Below are 23,483 nucleotides of genomic sequence, written 5' to 3'. Positions count from 1 at the left end.
TTCCCACGTCTCTGCATCTGCACATCCCCATATCCCTGTATCCGTTCATTCCCACATCTCTGCATCTGCACATCCCCATATTCCTGCATCCTTGCATCCCCGTATCCCCGCATTTTTGTCCCAGCCATGGGGCAGGTAGGGATGTGTCCCCACGTCCCGGCATCGGGACAACCTTCCCCCTTGGCAGAGCGTGCTGGCTTTTATCTCCCTCTTGCATTTCGTCGAGGGGCTCTCGTGAGCACAATGAGCCGATTCTGCCCCAAAGCGGACGTGGGCGTCTGAAGTTTCCCTGATTTTTTTTTTTTTTTTTCGGAACTGGGAAACCGCAGGACTGTTCCCAGGGAGCGAGGCACATTCCTCGCTGCAGGAGGGCGGCAGGAGACAGGGGCCGTGCCGAGGGCCAGCATCCGGCAGACGGGGTGGTGCAGAGCTGAGGTACCGCCAGAGCTGTCACCACAGCAGCAACAGCACGTGGCCTGCTCTGTGTTCTAAAAAAAAAGAAAAAAAAAACCAACCCCAAAAGCTGTGGACACATAGATCAGAACGAGCTACTTATTTTTAAATGTGGTTTTTAAAACACCCTCGGTATGAAAAAAGGCAAGTAAGGTTTCTTGGGTGGTTTAAAATCTTAAGAGCAGGCGAAGTTTTCAAATGTGTTTTCTGTTTGTTTTGGAAATCTATGGAAATACTCCCCTGGAAAAGAGCAACCACCAGAAGGCACAGGAGAGCACGGCGGCCTGGAGCACAGAGGGTAAGCCACGCCTGATCACCACAAAACATTTAATTTTCAAACATTGGTGTGCCCCCAGCTCCCGGGGAGCCAGCTCACACTCAGCGTGCGAATCCTCGAGCAGGCGAACACCAGGCACGCTCTCCCCACGAGCTGCTCCTCTGGCAAAGCTCAGCTGAACTGTGCCCCGGGGGACGCAGAGGCATCAGCCCCCGAGGGCACAGACCCCCCCCTGCTCCCCTGGGAGCTTCCCCTCAGCTCTGCACCCCAGCTACACTATTCCCCTCCTGGGTTCAAACCCAAGGGTGTATTTACTCTTTTTACAGAGAACTTGGCCAATCCAAGGGTTGAATTCTTCTAGAAGACACTCCAAAATTAAGATTGTTCCTCTAATGGGAGCTTCAGGGGAAAAAAAAAAAAAAGCAAGCATGAGTTGTGACAGGATGCGAGCAGAAGCAAGCCCTGCTAGCACTGGGTCCGCGCTTCCTGGCACGGTGGCACCCAGCACCCAGCCGCTGCTTGCTCGTCTCCCACCAGCGTATTGTCAGTGCCCTCTAGTGCCTGCTGAAGCGTCCCAGCACCCCGGAAAGGAGGAACTCGCACACAGATCGTGAAATGAAACTCCGACACGGCTGTAGTTCGCAGGCAGACGGGCTGCCCCACATTACTGCATTGATATACACAAGACTGATCTGCAGTTCTTACATAAACATTAAGATCAAGGCAACGTTTCCCACTAAATTCTGTAAAATATTAGGCAAAACTATACATCTTCCAAAAAAAGTGCAGCCCTTCCAGTACCGGAACAGCAGGATTCTCTCCCCAGAGAGAAGCCACCGAGTTCTCTGCAATTGAGCAGTCTTCTTCACTCTAACATTTCAAACACAGTCGTGACAGGATACAGGCTGCCGAAATACCCACATCCCAGTCGTGTAAGCACTGCGAGAGCGGCTGTACACACACGAACAGTGACACGTTGTGCATAGGTTGTGCGTATCTTACAGCTTCATTTAGTAGTGCGCAGGATCCTACTAATAGCTAGAATAATTGCACCGCAAATTTAAGTGGAATGAGAACAAGCTTTACAGTCACTTTAGGCATTGTCTGCTTTCTTCTCTGACTCTTCTTTGTTTGGATCCTGCTTCAACTTGTAATCAGCCAAGGCAGCCTTGATGGCGTCTTCAGCCAACACTACAAACAAAACAAGACAAGTATTTCAAGGACAACAAAAAGTCATTTAGAACAAAAGATGCCGTAAAAAGAACGGCAGCCAGCAGTGACCACCGCTGCAGGCAGCACCGGTCGGCATCTTAAAACGTCAGAATCTGAACACTTACTGTCAGTCTGCTGAGCTACGCAGCCCAAAAGACGAAAGAGATCTGAAAACTCTTAAAATAACCCCGAAATCTGAACAGAAGCAAGTTTCTCTTGTGGGCCAAGCTTAGCTGTTCCTCGTGCAGAAACTTTATTTGGAAAACAACATTCAGAAGCATCTGCGCTATTCCCAGAAGCCTCCCTCTCAAATACAAGCTTGTGTTTGAACTTCTACCGTTTAGTCCGCTACTTACTAGAGCAGTGCAGTTTGACCGGAGGAAGGCAGAGTTCTTTAGCGATATCTGTGTTCTTGATTTTCAACGCTTCGTCAACCTGAAACGCAGTTAGTGCGCGGTCACTGGTCATGCGAGGTACAACACGGGCTACAAAGGCATTTGCTAAGAGTGCTTTAATGCTCCAGAGCCAACAGAATCCACACGGAAGAACATCCCGACTGCCAGGGGCAGTGAAGGATGCCAGAATTAAGGAATGTCTCAGACTGAGCAGTGGGGGGAACGAACCAAAGCACAGCAGTGTCACAGACTGAGTGTTAGCGGATGGGCTGCTCTAAGTCTGCTTATTTTCTACCATAATACAGAAGCCCATTTCTTGTCTGGCAAAAAAAGAGAGATCTAAATGACCTAAAGATGCTCCATAATTAACTTTCTTCCAGAATCTGCCATCAGCATGTTTTTGCTTGTTGCATAAGACACAACGTACTCCCCTGCAGATTAATGGAGATGCTTGGGAAAGGCAACTCTTGCCCTGGAAGTCAGGCCACGAACGGGGCTGGCAGTCGCTGCTTTCTAAGCTACTGTACCGCACCGCACAAAGTCAGCGCTGGGATTCCTAGGCCACCGTTTCCTACGCGGTCCCGACAGAGAACGCAGGCAGGTTCGAAGCTTTGAAGGCTTTCCACCGTGTCACCTCCGACTCCGGTGGGGACCCTTACCGTTTTCCCTTTGACCCACTCCGTCGCCAGCGAACTCGACGCGATCGCCGATCCGCAGCCGAAGGTTTTGAAACGGGCGTCGACGATCCTCCCGTTCTCGTCCACTTCCACCTGCCAGAGCGTCGGTGGCACCTCAGCGGCCTGCGCGGTTCTGCCAGGCGCCCCAGAGCCACCTTCTCAGGCCCAGGCAGGGCCCACAGCACCCTCGGGAGGGGGACAGGGCCTGCCCGGGTCCCAGGGGACATTTCAGGGCAGGGGGGGGTTGTGTGAGGAGGCAAGGCCGCGCTGCAGCCCTGGGGGGGGAGTGTAGAAGGGGGCAGGTTTGGGCCTCGCAGCAGCCCCAAGCGACCCCCTCCCCGGTGCCAGCGGGTCCCCAAGGTCACCTGCAGCTTCATGACGTCGCCGCAGGCCGGGGCGCCCACCAAGCCGGTGCCAACGTTCTTGGCGTTGCGGTCGAGGGAGCCGACATTGCGCGGGTTCTCGTAGTGATCCACCACCTGCGAGGGCACCGTGTCACCAACGGCCACCGCGTCTATCTGTCTCCCTCCCTCCCCGCCTCCCCACAGGCCCCTCGCCCCTCACCTTCTTGTGGTAGCCCAGCCTGGCCACCGCCGCCTCCCCGCGCCCGGGCCGCAGCAGGGCCGCCCCCACCGCCCTCAGCGCCGCCATCTTGAGCCTGGGCGGGGGCGTCAGGCCCCGCGCCGCCCTTTTATAGCCTCGCACGGGACGGCCACGCCCCCTCCCTCGGCCACGCCCCCCCGCTGCCTCGGGCCTGGCGCCCACGTTTTAGCCCGAGCGCGGCGGTGGGCGCCGTGCAAAGGGGGCGAGCGCTGAAGGCCGCCTGCGGAAAAAGCCTCGCGCTGTCGCTACAGCGATCAACAAACGCTGTTTCCAATCACGACACGGTTTATATCGCGACACCCGGCGCATGTGCGGGTCCGCGGCGGCCACACTCAATATGGCGGGCGAGCGGCGCCGCGCACGCCCCGGACCTCCTCGAAGGCCCCCTGACGGCCAGGACCCGGGGTGCCTGCGGCGCTGCCTGCGCCTCAGCCGAGAAGACAAGGGGCCCGGCCCCGGCGGCGCTCACCGCAGCGCGGCCTCGGTGCGCAGCCGAGCGTGGGGTGCTGCGGGCGGCGGCTCGTCCCTCTCTTCGCAGCGCTCGCCCGGCGGCAGTGCGCGGCGGCGGGACAGGCGCCACGGGCCAGCCTAGGCAGGCGGCGGAGCGCGGCTGGCTGCGAAGGGAGCTGCATAAGATGGCGGCGGCGGGAGCCGAGGCGGCTGCGGTGGCGTCGGAGGAGGAGAAGCGGTTGCCGGAGGGCGACCCCGAGTCGGGGGGTGACTCAGAGGATGAGGGTGACTCGGACTCGTCTGGCGACGGTGAAGATGAGGAGAAGGAGAACGAGGCCGAGATTCAGCGGCTGGAGGAGCAGGTGGGGCCTGGCTGGGCTGGCGGCGGTGTGGGGAGGGGGCGGTGGGACAGCACCGCGGCCTCCGCCCGTTCCAGGCCCTTAGCCCGGGGGAAGTGGTGTTGGCGGCCGGGCCGGGCCGAGCCCTGCGCTGGTGGCCCGCCTGCGTTGCTATGAGAGACGCGTAGGTCCCCGCGGGAGCGGCCCCGGGGCTGTGGGGAAGGCTCGTCCCGCAGAACTGAGGCCTCTCCTCCGGGAGACCTTGGAGTGGGGCGAGACGTGGCCTTCATGGGGTCTTCCTTTTTGTGACTGCCTGCTGGAGTAGCTGTGGTGGTAATGGGGGAAAAAATCCATGGCTGCTCGTGTGGTTTGATGCTGGGAGCTGTGAACACGTGAATGTTTGGAGTCTGAAGAGGAAACTAAGCGTTTTGGGGTTTTTTAGAGAGAGAAATTAGAGAGGAGAGCCCTAGTGGACAGTTTGTACTCATTGAAAAAACTTAGCTAGCTGTCTGGGGTTTTTTATTGCCTTTGAAGAAATTAAAACACATTTGGCTCTGTTGAAAAAGGCTTTCTTCATTTTGCACTCTTGGGTCTGTTTCTGCAGCTGGTAGCTGCTGTACTCTTGATGCTGGCATTTGCACTGTTGAGCAGTAACCTTTAGAGCTTAGAGCCATAAGCTAAGCTCTAAGCTTAACTTTAAAGCTCTGTTAAACTTGGAAGTGTTTTTTATAAATGTCTGCTTGTGACCTGAAAGCATCTTGCAGAAAATAGTGAAGTTTGGTACAACTCTGTGCAGGAAGATAGGTGTTGTCTTGGCTATGTGAACACATGATGAGATTTATATGCCCCAAAAGAGAGTATGAGGTTCTGTTCTGCTAAATGTTCTCTGATTTCTTCATGTCCATCACTCAACAGTGCTTTTAAAAAAAAAAAAACAAAAACAAACACACAACTTTTTTTTTTTTTTAAAGCTTTCCATCAATGCTTTTGACTATAACTGTCACTTGGATCTGATAAAGCTGCTCCGCCAGGAGGGAGAGCTGGTCAAGCTCAGAAGAGCTCGTCAGAAGATGAGCGAACTCTTTCCACTCACTGAAGGTACAGAGCATCTTCTCCTCATGTTGCAGCTGATCCAGCTTAAGCATCATCCATGTAAAATACCGTTGTTTCAGTAGTGAAATAATGTGTTTGTGCCAGGCTCCAACAACATTATTCCAGTCCAGAGAAATCTAAAAGAACAGATTTGGGACTTTTTAAACTCTGAATGCTGCTGGTGTTAATGGCCAGCATTGAGCTTGGCCTCTGGCAGACGCAGGGTAGCGAGCCTGTTGCAGGAATTCGAGTTCTTGCCACTTGCGACTGCGCCGTCCTGCCCTGTCCTCTGCCAGAGGCTGCTGCAGGAGCGTGGAACTGGTGGGACGGGGTGTTTGTGTGTGCCCACCTACTCCAGTCCCTGGTCTGTCTGTTAGCTGGGTGAGTTGGTGCCAGGATGCGACCTGCTGTAGCCCCGGAACAGGCGTACATTTGCTTGTGCTGCCTTTGCTGTAGGGCTGGTAACATACAGCTGTGGGATGGCAGCACTGAAACGGCTGCAGTCACTTCGTCAGTGAATGTGACTGAGAGCCCAGCCAAACTCATGCCAAAAGTTGAATTTCACAGTCAAGCAGCAAAAAAATACAACGATGGTGGAAGTTGTAGGTAGCCCTTGAAGTGGGTGTTTCTTTTTTATTCATAACCCAGAGGCAGTGTAAATACTGCAGAGGCTGCTCTGCCAGTGTGCTTTTAGCCTTGGCAAGGGAAGGTTTCCTTCTGTATGTGTGGAAACTTGCAGTCTCTGAAGCCGTTTACTGTTTCTTGTAAAAGTGTGAGGAAAGGTGTACCTCTTGATGCCTCTTTGGTTACTGGTACATACTGGTCCTCTGCCCAAGGCACTGAAAAATTGCTGCTTGCAACTTCTGCTCTCTTTAAATAGAAGTGTGTTTGTTTAGTACCAATTTGAAAAGATCTCTACCAAACTTTTCTTTTAAATTAATTACGAGTAGCTGTGGAGGCTAAAATTGCTCTCTTCTCCCTGTTTTTAAGTCTGCAACTAAAAACTCTCATAAAAAAATCAACAAGTGGATTTAACTTATTCTTTCTGAACATTGGTGATGTATTCTAAACTTCTTCCTTTTTCAGAAATTTGGCTGGACTGGTTGAAGGATGAGATAAAAATGGCTTCTGAAAGCTCTGAGCGAGAGAAAGTTTATGAGCTGTTTGAGAGAGCTGTGAAAGACTACATCTGTAAGTTGTTAATATATGCTATAGAATGTATTGTGTTGCATTCAGATTATGGCTTTCTTTTTTTAGGAAAGTTTCTTCCTTCTGTTATAATGCAGTAATTGGATCAAAAATATTAGTGTGAAGTGATCCTCAGTTTTTCTGAAGCATTGGAGTTAAGGCCGTTCAAAGGCAATGCTTTAAGTACCACTGCCGTCTTTAAGATCTTCTAAGCGAATGTTGTAAAAAGTTTTAAATGCAAATTTTGCACTTCTCTGATGTCTAAAAGCAGCAGGTATTGCGCTCACTTAGGGAATGCTTTCTCCGTTACCCATTACGGGTTCTTCAGCTCTTTCTTTGAGGAAAGTGAATGCTTTTAAAAGGCTCACTTCTACTCCTGTCTTCTGTGTTGGTTAGGACTGTCTTTACTGCCACTTCCACTATGTGACAGCTCTTTCAGAACAGCTCGTAATTACTGTCTGGGAGACAACGTTCTTGAAACACTGCGAAGTAGGTAACCCTAGCCATGCTGCGGTACCAGGCTCTGATCATCCTTGTTAAAAGCGAGGGAAGTACGTGGTGTCTTGTCTCTCCATTTGTCAGGAGCTGCCTGCAGCTGTAGCTTAAAACTTTTAGCTTAAAGCACTGAGTAACTGCGTGCTCTTTGGGTATTGTGGTGAGGTGCTGAAAACGTGAAGCCTGAAGAAGCAGAGAGGGCTTGGTAACACGGAGGCAACTCCCTTGCAGACGCTATGTACAAACTGTCACACTACAGCGCCGGCATAGCTGGCCTCACAGGGTGTTGGTGGTCGTTCAGGAAGAAGGAATGGAGAGACGAAGAACTGGGAGGAGGTCTCCTCTGGATCTGCTGGATGGATTGCACTTGGGGTTTGGAAGACTTCTGCTGGAGCCTGAGACGTGCAATATAACATCCATTGGTTGGATAGTCTCTGCTGGGGGTCCCTGAACCTAATTTTCTCAGAGACTGCTATTGGTGGGAGAGGTGCCAGGCAGCTAATGGTGTTCTAACACCTCCTCCTCACCTTCATGGTTACACTGCTTAATCAGTTGCTGAACAGGTGAGTATAGGAGTCTGGAAAGAGAAGGAGGACCTACTTTAATCTGAGTTATGTAGGAGTGCGACAGCTTCATGGTCCCGGCTCTGCACACGTGCTCAAGAAAAGTGAAGTTGCTGTTAGGGGGTCATGACGTAGCTGGTGTAGCTTGTGTAGCAGAGGTGGCGTACAGGAATCAATCGGTGTCAGTAACAACCACAAGAATGACTTCTTTCAGAAGAAAACTGTAGCTGCTGGTGCTGAACCAGGAGCGTAGAATACAATATTTTAACTTTACTACATTGGATGGTAAAGAAAATTGTCATGTGTTGGTCTGTTTATAAGCAGCAAATGAGGTGTTTAGGAAGCAGAGAGTTGCCTTTTTTTATTTTTGAGGGGATTAGGTCATCTGTTTCTCATAACTCTGTGTAGGTCCTGAAATTTGGTTGGAATATGCCCAGTATTCAATTGGTGGCATTGGTCAAGAAGGAGGAATTGAGAAAGTTCGCTCAATATTTGAGAGAGCGTTAACTGCGGTTGGACTGCATGTGACGAAAGGAACAGCTTTATGGGAAGCATACCGCGAGTTTGAGAATGCCATACTGGAAACGGCACAGGTAAGGCCAGTCTCCTGGACTCTTGTAAGAGACAAGTTGTGGTGTAGTTTCTGAAGTCATCCTGTGCTCCCCCATCATCAGTCTCCTCTGAGAAAAGAGGCTGTAATGTCACACGGTTGTTTCTTTTCAGCTGTAGAAACTGACCCTTTGGTCTGGGAAAAACATTCTGTGTATTTAGTTGATACAGTAATGGATTTGTGTTTAAATAAGATCATAAAATCTCATATCCAGAAGCAAAGTTTCACTGCTGCTTTTGAACTGGCAAGAATAGCTTTAAATTGAGTAGCTTCACTATTAAACAATGTTTTTGCCAGTGAATATTTTTGCACATATTCAATCATGTTTACGTTTCTAGACTGTTTTCTACTTCAGCTTTTAACTCATTATTTCACACTTTTTGTGACTTTTGAATAATACTGTGTTATCCCTGGAACATACAGTTCGACATCTGCAAAAGATACCTTTACAAGATGGCCAGAAGGTGAATATTTCTTTTTATTTTTTGTAGTTTACTACATAAGATATGGAAGTTAAAAGATGTCCCTGCCCATGGTAGAGCGGAGTGGAACTAGGTGATCTTTAAAGATCCTTTCCAACCCCATTCTATGAAATGCTCTAACAAAGGAGTAATGGGAGAACACCCTTTCATTCACATACAGAAAGAAAGCTGGAAGTTTTAAATCATCTGTGCACACACCAGGGATTTATTGAAAAACTGTTTAGCAGCCCAGTGGGTTTGTGACATGGCACGATCACATGCTGCTTACTTTTTTCAGGTTATCATTTCCCTATGCGTGTGTCAGCTTTCAGTGAGGAATGCTTTTCACATTCATCCAGCTTCTGAGTCTGGCAATTTCCAAGTTTTAGATTTCACAGCAGTGACCTGAAAAAGTTGGCTGTGTCTGTTCTTCAAGGATCACGTAGTCATTTGGAGCCCAGATCCCCGAACTCATAAACAATACCCCATCATCAGCTCAGGCTTGAGGGTACTGATTAAATTTCAATCCTTTTGTTTGTAGCCAGCTCCTGGCAGTGTTCCATCGCCGGAGCAGCAGCAGATGCTCTGCAGCCAGCTTGAGAAGATCCACACGCTGTTCAGGCGCCAGCTGGGGATCCCGCTGTTGGGTAAGAGCCGGTGCACTTGGAGAGATGGCATGGATAAGCTGTGTTACAGTGATCCAGGCATTAGTCATGATTATTCTTTTGGTAGAGCCACACAAACTGCAGCTGTAGTACTTGTGTACTCTTTAATAAATAACACTTGCCTGTCTTTAGGGCCTCTTGAATGATGCACAGATCCCTTTTGTTCAGAAATATTCTTACTGATTGAAACTTGGTTTATCTGTTTCTTCAGTACATAGTTTGAGGCTATTTAAAGTACAAGTGATGAGCACAAAACATGACCATTAGGAACTAGGAGTCCAGCTGTGGTGATGACTACATAAGAACCTTGGTTGGCAGGGAGTAGTACACACTGACAGCTGGCTTGTCAGAATCCTGGCATATCTGGTTCGTACTTTAAACTCCTTGAGTCACTTTTCTCGCTGCTTTGCTTATAGGAGAAAGTTAAGCACAGTTCTTGGACTTCTTCGTTTGCATATTGAAAGAATTTTGGGTTGGTCTCTCTTCTTTAAAGCCTTGGGAAAATATTGCCACTTTGGTTTTCTAAATCAAAATCAGTAGCTTTAATATAACTTGCCCTGAGTTTGTGTTGTAGTGCACTGTGTAAGATGAAGTGTGTGAACCCTTTAAGCATGCAGTAGTGTGACAGTTAAGATACAAAAGTGTAAACAGACATACATATGTGTTAGAATCAATTACAGGTTGAATTCTGTTTATTTAGTCCAATGACTGTGCTGTTGATGGGGTTTCATGTCTGTTTTAATAGATATGGAGGCTTCATATGCTGAATATGAGGAGTGGTCAGAAGATCCGATTCCAGAAACAACAATAAAGAATTATAAAAAAGCTCTACAGCAATTGGAGAAGTGTAAACCATATGAAGAGGCACTGGTAATGCTGTTACTTATACTGTCCTTTAAAACTAAGAGTTAATTGCTTTGGGGTGGCTTTTTCCCCAATTTTATTATTTTTCTAGTCACAGAGATAAAGCAGCTGAGTACTGCTAGGTGACTTTTTCAGCTGTGAGCAATGTGAGGCAAGAAGCTGTACAACTGGGAATACTGGAAACTGTTGAATCTATTGGCTGTGTCAGGCCACCCTAAGGTGCACATGAGTATTCTGGCTGTTTCTTCCAGCATTGACGAGCGTGCTGGGCTAAGAGGAATAAAAAGTAGGGATCTGAGTGGCTTCAGAACCAGAGTGATATTCGGAGATATGTGAAAATCAAAAGCTGTTGATATTTAGAGGCCAAACTCTTGTGTGAAATTTTGAATGGGACCTACTCTGAGTAACAACTGAACTGTTTGAATTGTGCTTTGTTTAGAAGAGTTTAATTTTTTTGTATCCCTGTTTGTTTTTTAGCTGGGTGCTGAAACACCAAAGCTAGCAGAATATCAAGCTTACATTGATTTTGAAATGAAAGCAGGTGATCCAGCTCGCATTCAGTTGATCTATGAGAGGGCTTTGGCTGAGAACTGCCTTGTGCCAGATCTTTGGGCACGCTACAATCAGTATTTGGTAAGGAAAAAAACCCAGATGTTTGCAGTTTTATTTTCCTGTTTTTTTTAATCTTAGTGGCTGATAAACGAATGACCAGTAAGTTCTACCTCAATCCTGTCCCTTAGTCTTTAAATTCTTCAGAAACTGATTTTTCACCTCACCTGGTTTCTTCCTGTTTTCAGTGGTGTGTTTATTGATCAAGTGAGCATTTCCTCACTTTTTTCCTCTAGCTGTGTGTTTTCTCTGCAGAATTAAACTGGGTGTGGGCATCAAGGCTTGCGCTATCTGGCAAAGAGTTGACTAGGTGTAACCAGCTGTACTGTAAGCCCCGGCATTGTCTCTGGTAGCTAGTCATCCAGAGGCATTGCTTCTGAGGCTGTCCCTCCTTTTCTTCTAGCTTTTGTAGGCAAAGCAGTTCAGTGCTGTCTGAATCACTGAGGAGCCTGCCTGTCTGTCAGGAGGCACAGATAAATTAATGAAAGTGCTTGTTTGAGGGCTGCCAGTGCTCTCTTGAATGTTTTACGATGGAGAACAAAAAACTAATTTACCAACAAGCTGAAGCAAACCCAGGTGTTCGGCCTATATTTACATGTGGGCTAGTTAGTGCAGTTTGAAAATCATATTGAGCTTGAGAGGCAGGGCTTTACATATGGACAGAAGGTTGCTCTATTAAGAGATCAGTGTAACTCGCTACAGGAGGCTTATCTAGGCTGAGTTGCTCCGTCGTCTCTTTATCTTACCAGCTTGAGACAGCAGGTTGTGGGTGGAACAGTGCCTGCCTGAGTAGGCTATGTGTGCACCCTCTTTTCTTGTATTCTTTCCTCCCCTCCTCTTAACATACTAAGAACAGTTGGGAGTTTACTTGGTGCCTTTATATTTATCTCACTGGCAGAAAATACCTAACTGGCTTGGTTAGAAGCAGACAGTTAGGTATTGCAGACTGAATATGGCATGGAGTTCTTGTTTGTGTCGCTCCTGAGCGTATCCTTTCTGATTTGAAGGTGTTCACTGGGTTTTTAGGAGTATAGAATTTAAAGTACTGTCGTGGTTTAACCTCAGCCGGCAACCAAGCGCCACCCAGCCGCTCGCTCACTCCCCCCCGCTGGGATGGGGGAGAGAATCGGAACAGTGAAAGTGAGAAAACTCGTGGGCTGAGATAAAGACAGTGTAATAGGTAAAGCAAAAGCCACGCACGCAAGCAAAGCAAACCAAGGAATTCATTCACCGCTTCCCATCGGCAGGCAGGTGTTCAGCCATCTCCAGGAAAGCCGGGCTCCATCACGCGTAATGGTTACTTGGGAAGACAAACGCCATCGCTCCGAACGTCCCCCCTTCCTTCTTCTTCCCCCAGCTTTATATGCTGAGCATGCCGTCCTATGGTATGGAATATCCCTTTGATCAGCTGGGGTCAGCTGTCCCGGCTGTGTCCCCTCCCCACTCCTTGTGCACCCCCAGCCTCCTCGGTGCGGGGTGGTGTGAGGAGCAGCAAAGGCCTTGACTCTGCGTAAGCACTGCTCAGCAGTGACTAGAACATCCCTGTGTTATCAACACTGTTTTCAGCACAAATCCAAAACATAGCCCCATACCAGCTACTATGAAGAAAATTAACTCTATCCCGGCCAAAACCGGCACAAATACCCATCTTCTCTTAGCTTTTCAAATACAAAATGAAAGTACTGTTTTTAAGGTGTTAGCTCTTTATAAGCTGGTATTTGTCTTGGATGGTCTCTGTGGCTAACAGAAACTTAAAACTTTGTATGATTATTTCAGGACCGGCAGCTGAAAGTGAAAGAATTGGTCTTGTCCGCTCATGACCGTGCTGTTAGGAACTGTCCCTGGACGGTTGGGCTGTGGATTAGATATCTTTTGGCGATGGAGAGGCATAGAGTTGATCACGGCATTATTTCTGGTAAAGAAAGACCATCTCAGCCAAACTTGTTTACAGTACAAAACTGCTTTCTGCACTCTGAATAATGTGTGACAAATGGTGACTTGTAGGATGCTGTAGGATTTGTTTTCATCCTGCTGCAACAGTCTTAAAGCTGATGAAATGTACAGTAGCGTGCTTCTAGGGCAAAGCTGCTTTTGTTGAGCAGCTCCAATTCTGAGCAAGCAATGAACAACTTTGCATGAACATTACTGAATTAAACTGGCTTTTAAATTCACTTCCTAAACCAATTTACCATATGTAGGATTTCTTGTATTTTCCTGTCTTCCTAGAAATGTAAGGTGTATATACTTCTTTGTGCTGTACACTGTAGCTTGCTACTTTTGTCAGTATCTGAAAAGTAAATATGTTTGTGTGGGGCTTTTCCCCATTTTCTTTCAGAAATGTTTGAAAAAGCTCTGAATGCAGGTTTTATTCAGGCAACGGACTACGTAGAAATCTGGCAGGCATATCTTGATTACCTGAGAAGAAGGGTGGATTTTACACAAGGTATATATGATATATGTGTGAGTAAATATTTCAACTGTTTTCTATGTACTCTCTGAAGCAGTGGTATGACTTTTTAAAGAATTTAACAATAGTTTCATGTCTTTCACAAAAATTACTTTCTGGCCAGTTAGTGTCTATAAAATATATGAACTCAGTTGGTTTAAAGCAGCTCCTTGCTGACAGAATAGATCGTGCTGTTGCAAAAATGCTCTGGCTTATATTTTAGGTACTTGCTGGTTTTTTTTTTATTATGCAAGTAGTGAGTTTTACTGAAGTAATAAATTTTGGCTCCCCCCACCCCCCAATAAAATCATTGTGGGTATTAGGGAAGACGTTTTAGTGGATGGGAGATGAAAATGAAATTATTATTTTAAGGCAATTCTTTCTTTTTTCTAAAGACTCGAGTAAAGAACTAGAAGAGCTTCGGTCTGCATTTGCACGTGCTGTGGAGTACTTGAAACAAGAAGTAGAAGAGCGTAAGTTAAATCATCCAATATACTGTTTTCTCTTGTTCAAAACAATTTTTATAGGACCAGTTCTCCACACAATGTTTAGCTTGTCTTCAAGTGTCTTGAACGTTTTAAGAAAGCTACAGATAAACATTTCATCTACAGTGTAGAACTTGTTTCATAAACGCTTTATTTCCAAGAGCCATTCACAAACAGCACTTATTTTTATTCCCAGGATTCAGTGAAAGTGGAGATCCATCCTGCACCATCATGCAGAACTGGGCAAGAGTTGAGGTGATGTTTCTATCTGCTGTATTTAAATAGCTAGACTAGAGCAAATTGATTGTTTTAATGTCCCGACCACAGAATGCAATCCTCTTGTACTTTGGCATTTTGTCTGGGTAACTTCAATGAGTAAATCTTTCTTCTTCCACTCCTGTGCCTGGACTGGTCAAGCACACAGTGCAGCTTTGGGCTTGAAGCACAACATCCCAGGAAAGAAACAGCATTCACTTTGAGAAAGTTGTTGGGACTGTTAGCATGTTTATACTGCTTTGACTGCGGTATGGTACAGAGATGTGTGAGTAACTTGGTTAGCAGGCTATAGCCACAGTGTCTTGGAACTGAACACTAAGTCAGTAAACTGCCTTGAATCCTGCCTAATTTCGTGCTGCCTACACTAACTAGTTTCAAACTAGTACAGGTGTCAATGTGCTGGTGCAGTTGCTGCCTGCGAGTGGATGTTTTATTTTCCTTCCTTTGCCACAGGCTCATACGAATCAGGATAAGTCACGTTACTTTTGTGCTGTAATTTCTCTGGGCATAATGCGTGGGATGGATTGCCAAAGTCTCGGGCATTGTAATCCTCCTGAACAATGTGGGCCTGAATCTGAATTAATTACTTTCACTTTCTGTCTGCTTAGTGGAGGGAGAAAGTAGGTACATCCAGGTGTGATTCAGCTTATGCTAAAGCAGTTCTAGTAAGTCAGCTGTCTAGCGTACCCATGTACCTCTACAGTTAGATCAGGTGAATCCCACTTGGGTGTCTTAATCCATTTCCCCTCTTCCCCTGCTCCCTTTCCTAAGCACTTCTCTTAGACTGAGACCTGGTTTTGCGTTTCAGTGCTCTATTGGGTACATTCATGAATAATGACAAAAGGAAAAATTCAGAAGCAGCTATCTGATTTTTTTTATAATGACCAAAATGCAACGTATGTGGGGAGCTAGAAACCAAGACTGATATAACAAGTGGGCAGGAAAGTATTATTCAGTAGTAGGATTGCATTAGGTGTTCACTTTGATCGCTTAAGGAGCAGATGTATCTTCCTGGGTCTGTGTAAGTCATGTGTGGTGTTTTCTTGTTTTGAGGGGTGGGGAGGAGGCAGGGGGGTAATGGTGTTGAACAAGTAATCCTAAATTATATTGAGTACTTTGGATGCTATGTTTCAGGCCCGCTTATGTAACAATATGCAGAAAGCCAGAGAACTCTGGGACAACATTATGACTAAAGGAAATGCCAAATATGCAAACATGTGGCTGGAGTATTATAACCTAGAAAGGTAAGAGCTTGGCTGGTTGAAAGAGTTAATTCACTTTTTAGTTTCCTCATCTGTGTGAGATAAGACTTAGATGCTTAGCATGGGTGTACTTCATATGGGTTTATAATGTGCTTTTGAGGTTCTTACAGCAGCTCTGCAGTATATTTCAGAAGTGTTACAGCAACAATGTGTAGCGCGAGTTTGCTGGGGAAGGAGGGAAAACATTTGCATAGAATGTAGTTAACTGCCCTGCCTTGTAATCTCGATGTGGAGGGTTGGCTCCTTACTGCCGTGGTTTCCCTGCTGCAGGGCTCACGGGGATACCCAGCACTGCAGGAAGGCCTTGCATCGAGCTGTGCAGTGCACAAGTGACTACCCAGAGCACGTCTGTGAGGTGCTGCTCACGCTGGAGAGAATAGAAGGTAACTAACTGCGCATTGTCTCGTTTTACCCAGTCTAGTTAGTGTACAATGATACAGAGTGAATTTTGATCTAGTGTTTTGTGTTCTGGCGAAGGCTTATTTTCCTTTCCCTACTGTAGTATACACAAGCAGCTCCTTTTTTCTTTTTTCTTTTCTGGCCTGACTTGAAGCCTGCTGAAATTACTGGGTTTTCCCATGCCTTTTTGGAGTGTCGTATTATAAATGAGAGGTTTCTGCTCTGCTTGGGTTTTGTTTTCTTTTTCTTTGAAGGCTACTTATTATTACTTAGAATTTTTCTGTGTAATGGTTAACATTAAGAGCAAGTTCCATGAACTCATTGACTCTTATTTTTCCAGAATTGTATTTTCAAATTATGGGAAAGCTAAACACAAGGCTTTTTTTTCTTTTTTTTTTTTTATCCTTTAGGAACATTGGAAGACTGGGATGCAGCTGTTCAAAAAACAGAAAACAGATTAGCTCGAGTTAATGAACAAAGAGCAAAGGTAAGAACTTTCTGTGAACTATCTAAGCAGTTTATAGGAAATACCTATGTTAAGATCATGTTTGTCTGAACATTAGATTTCTAATGTTGGTTCCCATAGATAAGCCTGAATTGTCTTAAAGCCTCAGAACTATTGATTTTAGTTTAAAACTATGGTAAGCCTCTTCTGATGCTTTTTATCTTTCACCTTTTGACCCTTGAATGGATACAAGAGTAACATGCACTCCAGGAAAGCTATAAGAGCCAACAATTGAAATGTGCTTTAAATGATGATCCTGTTAGCGCTGTGTTTAATGTAGCTTAGGAGAAAACCCTCCAGGTTCAGTACTCTAGAAAATGCTCTGCAATCTGCAGTCACTAGGGAAAAAAAAAAATCTTGCCTATTTGTAGGCTGCTGAGAAAGAAGCTGCTCTGGCAAAGCAGGAGGAGGAGAAAGCTGAACAACGAAAGCAGGCTCGGGCAGAAAAGAAGGCTTCCAAAAAGGCTAAAAAAACCAGGATTGGAGACAAGCGCAAAGCAGATGATGATGATGATGAGGGTGAATGGGGACAAGAAGAAGGTAAAAAAAAAAAAAAAAAAATTAAAACTTCAGACCTCTGGCAACAGGGTTATCGGTTGTCTCCCTTCTGTTAGAGGCAGATGGGGAAGTGCCATCCCTGGTGTATTCAGAGCTGCTGTCTATTCAGGGTCTCTTTCTCTTAGGAGATCTTTGTGGTAGTGAAATGAAAGCAAGATTAAATGGTTTTTGATCAACAGAAGTATATGTTTATAAGAACTTCTATAGGGTTTTTTAGGGTTTTTGTATTTCAGAGAAATAGTGATTTTATTTTTCTTTGTATAAAAAAAAAAGTTATTTTTCTGACTCATCAAATGATGCTGAGGCATGTGTCTAAATTGGGTTATTCAGTATTGTAGCAGTCTCTTGCAAGGTGGTAACAGAAGATTTTAACAGATTGCTGCCCCTGGGAGTTCTGGGAGCTTTTAGATTTTTGTTTCGTACTTCAAAAAAAAAAATAATCCCATTAGACAAAGAGAAAGAACATGAATCAGTAGTTGTAACTGACAGAAAAAAGGAAAAAATATTCCTGTTGCTTTCATCTAAATCCTTGCTGTCTTGGTCAAATAATCTGTTGTTACTCATTAAAAACCTGAGGGAGGTTTTTATTTTGTGTCTTTAAGACCTGTCGTCGTATTTGTGGTTTCACATGCCATTTGCAAGCTCCACAGTGGTAATGGAGGACAGCTTAATTTCAATGGTGAATGAAATGGTTTAATTTTTTCTAGTAAGACTTTCAATGTCATTAATCAGCAGAGCAGCCCAGCAAGAGACACAAGGGAGATGGTGATGGCAGACTTCTTGAAGAAGACATGGAGGTAGAAACCGGGCTGTTTGGAAGAAGTGGACCTGAAAAGCCAGATCGCCCAGCAAACCAAAAGGAAAAGGCATCTACCAGTCGAAAAGACATCCCCAAGGTTTTACACGACAGCAGTAAAGATAATGTCACCGTCTTTGTCAGCAACCTTTCCTACAACATGGCAGATCCTGAAGTGAAACTGAAAGAGCTCTTTGAGAGCTGTGGGGAGGTAGCAGAAATCCGTCCAGTATTCAGCAACAAGGGGACTTTCCGGGGCTACTGCTACGTAGAATTCAAGGAAGAAAAATCTGCTCTCCAAGCTCTTGGATTGGATCGTAAAGTTGTGGAGGGAAGACCAATGTTTGTTTCTCCATGTGTTGACAAGAACAAGAATCCAGACTTTAAGGTCAACCTTTATTCTTTCAAGTAATAGGTTGAACAGTGGGACTGCATAGGAAAGCTAGCAGAGTATGTTGCTTCCAGAGTGCTTGCATCTAATGAATTCATGTTGTGCTAGTTTGGAATGGTAATGTTATGTCTTAGCAGTAAAACTGTTTTCTGGGAGTTCTTACATCTTATGTTGCTTTGCCATAAACCAGGATTGACATTAGCTTACTCAAGAGTTGCAGAAATCTGCTAATCTGGGCAGGTTGTTAATGGTGTGAGGTACCCAGATTCTTACTGGAGCATCTCAATCTGTGAAGTACTTTTTTTGGTTGAGTCCATACAGCTGTGGGCATTTATTACACAACCCACCTATTCTTGTTAATGGCCTGTACTAGAGATCAGTTGTATAATCAGTGGTTTTCTGCATTACGGAGTTATTGTACAGAAAAACTTAATGGTCAGATAGTGACAACTGAGCAAGAAGACATTATCAATGGCTGTCTTCATTGTGAAGGAGATGTAGATGTTTAGAAGCATTTACTTGCAAGTCCTTAGTGTATGCCTGTGTTTGTATGCAAATATCTTTCAAGAGTATCTTGAAATATAAAAGTATCTTAAAGCCACTCCTGGCTTTAAGGTAGCTTTGGATCACACAACTATGGAGTACTCTGGTAACCTTTTAGGGGTGTAATAGATTGCAATCCTTGGAGTCTCTGACTGGTGTGTGAACTAACAGCCTTTTCGTTTCTTCAGGTGTTCAGGTACAGCACTACACTGGAGAAACATAAACTGTTTATATCTGGTTTGCCATTTTCCTGCACTAAGGAAGAGCTGGAAGATGTGTGTAAAGCACATGGGAATGTGAAAGACATTCGGCTGGTCACCAACCGAGCTGGAAAACCCAAGGTAGGCATCCTTAATGCACTCTTAATTTTAAGAAATCCTTGAAAAAGCAGCTCTTCATGAAGTTTGGATACAAAAAGTAGGTTTTGTATTTTAAAAGTTGCCAGCCTGGCTTTGCATTAAAACTTGTATAAATCCAAGCATTTCTACAGCCCAGTGTGCCTTTGTGCCAACAAATAAGAAGTAGGAGGGGAAGAGGAATTTTTCCAAAATACTTCTTAAATTGCACAAGAAGAATGTGTGATATCAATGGGATGGAAGGGAAGATGTTTACAGCCTTTTCAGTATAGTAAAAATAGACATTAGTAAGTCTGCAAAGAATATTTGTTTTTAAAGTAACTGACTAGATAGGGTTCACCTGGTATAACCGTTTCCCCTCCTCCCTTTCTTCACTTTCTTGAGGCTATTGTTCATAACACCTGCTGCAATAATAGATTTGCCAGTGAGAAATGAGCCACCTCTCTCTGACAGGGCTCATTATTTCCATCCTGGAATAAATGCCTCCTTCTTAAATAAGAGACTCTAAACCAGCTGCTGCTCTGCCAAAAGTCTACCTGACACCTCAGCCATGTCTGCCTGTTGGGCACTTCTAACAGGTGCCGTCCTGGTGATGAAGTGCATGTATTTTTAAAATGTATTTTCTCGCTCTTGGCAATATCTCGAGTACAGTTCCTGTTGCATGCGTACCTTTTAACGAGTGCTCTCGTGTACCCCAAGTCTTGCAATCCACGTTCTGAGCTTAGTTTGAGCTGGGATTCTGTCTAAACCACAAATAAAGGTACTTTGAATGGTCTATAACATCTGATGTATTTCCTGTGAAACTGGATAATCCAAAAAATACAGCTTAAGGGTTTGAATGTCATTTAGAATAACAGTAACGGAACTGAGAGGTGATGCCTCCCAGCTCGTGTACTGGCTGCAGGAGCCTGCCGTGGCAGATGCTGGGGGGTGCCCTTTTGTCCGTTTGCTGGAAATCAGGCCCCGTTACTGAAAGCGCACCAGCAGCAGCGCGGTTAGCGGCTCTTAACTGCGTGAAGTCCACACAGATCCATTTCCTGCAAAAAACGCTTTTGTCGCCAGTCACTGTTCTCGGGGCAGCAATGCCACTCTCTTTAGAGACGGTGCCTGTCAGTTTTGTTAGAGCTGCTTAAGATGGGTTTTACTGCTCTTGAAACCAAGGTGGCCGCAATGGCCCTATGTTAGCGGACTTGATTCCTTAGGTACGAATTGTAGCTTAGTGAAGAATCACGGGAGAGTTAGTGCGGATCTTTCTGTTCTACCTCTATAGATTGATTTATCTTTTATTCCACTATGAATCCAAATCTGTCCAGTACCAGATTCAGCCTGGATATATGTATAATATACATTTAGAAGCGAAGATGCCACTGACGCAGTACTTCATTATATTTACTTTACTGGGATCTTGGTTTTCTTCTTTTTTTTTCTTTAATACCTCTTCTGTAAATTAGGGCATCATGAATGAGAGTCAAGAAACGCAGGTTGTAGATTTGTGTAGGTAAGAATTTTTTTAGCTAAAGAATACTGGGACTTTTAGCCATCTTTAGGTCTGCTTTCTGTGTGATTTTCTTAGCAGTTGGCCAAATTATTTGCAAAAGCAGTCGTGCAGAGAAAGAAGCACTAAAACTAATGTAGGTTACCCCTTTTCCTTATTTAGGGCCTGGCCTATGTGGAATATGAAAACGAAGCTCAGGCCTCGCAGGCTGTGCTGAAAATGGATGGCCTGACCGTTAAGGAACACGTCATCAAGGTGGCGATCAGTAACCCACCTCTCCGAAAGCTGCCAGACAAGCCTGAGGCAGGCAGAGCCTCGCCATTTGCAGTACCACGACAGGTTTATGGAGCGTAAGTATTAGTGAGGGAGACTGCTTGGCAATGCTTAAAAAGGAAACACCGGGTTTCTTTATATGCTAAAAGGTAGGAATCTCATATATGAGAGAACATTTAAAAGGTGCTGAACCATAAAAAATTGGATTGATGAGAGAAAAGCAGATTTTTCTTCTTTATCAATAGAAACAGGTCTGTAGTGACTGAGAGTATCGGGCATTGGACATCCCGTTGGATCTGACGTTAGCACCTGAGCGCTAATAACTTCCACGTCCTCTCATTCTGGAGAACCAGCCGTTGTTCACAGTGAGCATTAAGGTTGCTCTTTCATCTTTTAGAGCGCTCCTGCTGCCTAGCATTGCATTGGTGGTGTATTGTCCGTGCCCTGCAGATAAACAAGGAGCTTCAATTTCTGGGGACTGTCGGGCAGTTGTTTACTGCCAGGACTTAGGTATACTGTTTCAAAGGGCACCCATTGAAAGCTTTGCACTACTTATTACTGAAACAAATGACAGGAATAATATTTAAATGAGTGTTCCTCATGGTGAACAAAGTCCTTTTTGTTTCCCCGAGCTAAAACAGTATGTTCAAAGAGCACTGGGATATTTTTAAATGTCACTTTTTGTTCTCCAGGCGAGGGAAGGGAAGGACGCAGCTTTCAATGATGCCTCGTGCGTTACAGCGCCAGAGTAATCCTGTGGCTAAGGCTGAGAATGGGATGGTCCAGAACTCACCAGCAACTTCATCCGAAACCCCTGAGGAGCCCAAAAAGATGTCCAATGCTGATTTTGCCAAGATGCTACTGAAAAAGTGAGCAAAAAGTCTGCCATCAGCGGGTCTGGTAAAATGTGAAATGCCTTTATGGAAGCCATGTTGTGTCCTTATGCTAGCAAGGAGAGAACGCCAGTCACAATCATGTGTAAATACTGTTCTGGACTACTGCATTCATCGAGATCAGTGTAGGATGGTACAAATCCCGTTTTTTTTCCTCTGTTTCTAAGAGCAAAGAGTTATGCTATGTTCTGGTAAAATGGCGTTATATGATTCCTCATATTGAGGGTAACGAGGGGGGAAATATTTCCTGTACAGGTTGGATGCCACATCAAGTTTTATGAATACTTTACAAATATTTCTCTTTCATTAACGGATGAGATGTAATGTGAAAGCCTCGTGATAACCTTGTCAAGCTCCACTGGTCAGTTCAGATTGTGATGCAGTCATTCTCTCTGACAACAAACCCATTTTCCACCCAGACACACACACGCAGGGACATTCATCTCCTTCCATTAAGAGTTAAATGACAGATGCTAGTAACTTCACCACAATGGCCTATTTTAGTATTGGGAGAGTTTCTATACATATGTGTGTATATGTATATACACAAATATACATATATATGTATTCAGTTAATGTTCTGTTCAAGTTGACCTGTTTTTTATATTGTGTATTTGTAAAAGACATTCAAATTATTATTTTTAACTGTCATGAGATAGTACTTAGATCTGGTAAATTTTGTTTCCCATAAAAGCTGTACATGCTGTTGCTGAGGACCATTTTTTTTTTGGTTGTTTTTGCTAGCTAGTTCATATGTCTTTTGCAGGTGGTTTCTGTATGGTTTTGTACAAATGTGAAGTGCAAGCTGATGTTTCTTGGTTTATTAAACTCAAGTTCTCAAAGGTTTTCTATAAATACTGTTGCTTTTGTTTAAATGTGGGTGTTGGAATTGCACTTATCCTATGGCAGCTGGGTAATACTGATGTACCTTGCCTCTCAGGTGCACTGATACACAGTGTCACTTGCATACCTTTTGAGTAGCTCATTCCATCTAGTATGAATATCCTGGAACCACTTCAGTATCACCTTGGACTTTAAAATAATCTGGTACGTGATCTTGGATAGAAATATTACTGCTTGTCTGACTAAAACTGCTGCTAACTCTGGAAGTCAACACACGTGGGGGCTGAATTGAATGTGAGGGGGGACCCCAGTACCAAGTTCACTTGTACAACACAAGCACTGCTGCAAATAAACACTATTTTCAGTGCTTACATTCTGTGCTGATTTGACTTGCCTTTACTTTGAAATGATGAGGCTGCTTCATAGCTTTTGAACCGTGTAACAGCGGCAGCTGTGGTGATACAGCGAGGGCCTGAGTTCTGTCGGTGCTTGCTCACAGTGTGGTGTGCAGCCTCTTCTGTGCCAGACGCTTGGGCTAGCCATCCAGTATTGTACTGATGATACAGTGGGATTGTATCTCAAAATCAGCTTAGAAACATTCTAATAACACTTTAATATGCAGCTTTGGTCGTGGGGTAGGAATGCTGAGGCTGGTGCATCTGGATGCTTGCCTTGTCCTGATGGCAGGCAGGCCCTGTGCACACCACTAGCGATGAATTAAGTTTCCTTTGGCTGCTGGGGTTGGACTTGCTGCTTCGGAGCCCTCCGAAGTTGTACGCAGCTGAGGGAGCCAGGATGTATACCCTGTAACTTGCTACACCACGAACCGAGCTGTGACTGCTTCTTAGTTCACTGCAGCAGAAAAGTGTTTTGAGAACAGCCTATTCCAAACAAAGACTTTAATATTAAAATAGTTTATTAATCTGTTACTAAAATAACATTTCCCCCCCCCCCCCCCCCCAGAGCTCTAAAGTGCAGATTTTATTTATACTCACCTTGCACTACCAAAC

General features: G+C 45.1%; 2 protein-coding genes across 3 annotated transcripts; one reads left to right on the top strand and one right to left on the bottom strand.

Annotated features, from left to right (window-relative positions):
- Positions 1-1,363: 1,363 nt before the first annotated feature.
- ISCU (iron-sulfur cluster assembly enzyme) lies at positions 1,364-3,665 on the bottom strand. The gene is made up of 5 exons (XM_050906615.1): positions 3,579-3,665; positions 3,380-3,493; positions 2,997-3,107; positions 2,299-2,377; positions 1,364-1,921 (listed from the first exon to the last, which is right to left on the bottom strand). The coding sequence occupies exons 1-5, from the start codon at positions 3,663-3,665 to the stop codon at positions 1,824-1,826; spliced, it is 489 nt and encodes a 162-aa protein (XP_050762572.1). The 3' UTR covers positions 1,364-1,823.
- A 587-nt stretch (positions 3,666-4,252) lies between these two features.
- Positions 4,253-22,485, top strand: SART3 (spliceosome associated factor 3, U4/U6 recycling protein). 2 transcript variants are annotated; one of them, XM_050906569.1, is made up of 19 exons: positions 4,253-4,429; positions 5,377-5,503; positions 6,584-6,688; positions 8,152-8,336; positions 9,356-9,461; positions 10,225-10,349; positions 10,821-10,976; positions 12,729-12,867; positions 13,288-13,395; positions 13,794-13,871; positions 14,080-14,138; positions 15,294-15,403; positions 15,692-15,804; positions 16,231-16,307; positions 16,697-16,865; positions 17,616-18,067; positions 18,802-18,954; positions 20,627-20,814; positions 21,430-22,485. In XM_050906569.1, exons 1-19 carry the CDS (start codon positions 4,253-4,255, stop codon positions 21,608-21,610), a joined length of 2,808 nt encoding a protein of 935 aa, XP_050762526.1. In that variant the 3' UTR covers positions 21,611-22,485. The 2 variants fall into 2 exon arrangements, with proteins under 2 accessions (XP_050762526.1, XP_050762527.1); XM_050906570.1 differs by lacking the exon at positions 4,253-4,429 and having other exon boundaries at positions 5,423-5,503; positions 17,619-18,067.
- The last annotated feature ends 998 nt before the right edge of the window (positions 22,486-23,483 follow it).

This window comes from Gymnogyps californianus, chromosome 16 (assembly GCF_018139145.2).
Source record: "Gymnogyps californianus isolate 813 chromosome 16, ASM1813914v2, whole genome shotgun sequence".
Taxonomy (NCBI): Eukaryota; Metazoa; Chordata; class Aves; order Accipitriformes; family Cathartidae; genus Gymnogyps; species Gymnogyps californianus.
The sequence above is the reverse complement of the archived record's forward strand: the minus strand, read 5'-3'. Positions and strand labels throughout refer to the sequence as shown.

Excerpts from the sequence above, each read along its gene's own strand:
- ISCU (XM_050906615.1), bottom strand. The coding sequence starts at position 3,665 with ATGGCGGCGCTGAGGGCGGTGGGGGCGGCCCTGCTGCGGCCCGGGCGC. Across the intron at positions 3,494-3,578 it reads GGCTGGGCTACCACAAGAAG|GTGGTGGATCACTACGAGAA; the intron begins GTGAGGGGCGAG and ends GTGCCCTCGCAG. Across the intron at positions 1,922-2,298 it reads GGTCAAACTGCACTGCTCTA|TGTTGGCTGAAGACGCCATC; the intron begins GTAAGTAGCGGA and ends TTTTGTTTGTAG.
- SART3 (XM_050906569.1), top strand. The coding sequence starts at position 4,253 with ATGGCGGCGGCGGGAGCCGAGGCGGCTGCGGTGGCGTCGGAGGAGGAG. Across the intron at positions 13,872-14,079 it reads GAAACAAGAAGTAGAAGAGC|GATTCAGTGAAAGTGGAGAT; the intron begins GTAAGTTAAATC and ends TTTTATTCCCAG. Across the intron at positions 15,404-15,691 it reads GAGTATTATAACCTAGAAAG|GGCTCACGGGGATACCCAGC; the intron begins GTAAGAGCTTGG and ends TCCCTGCTGCAG.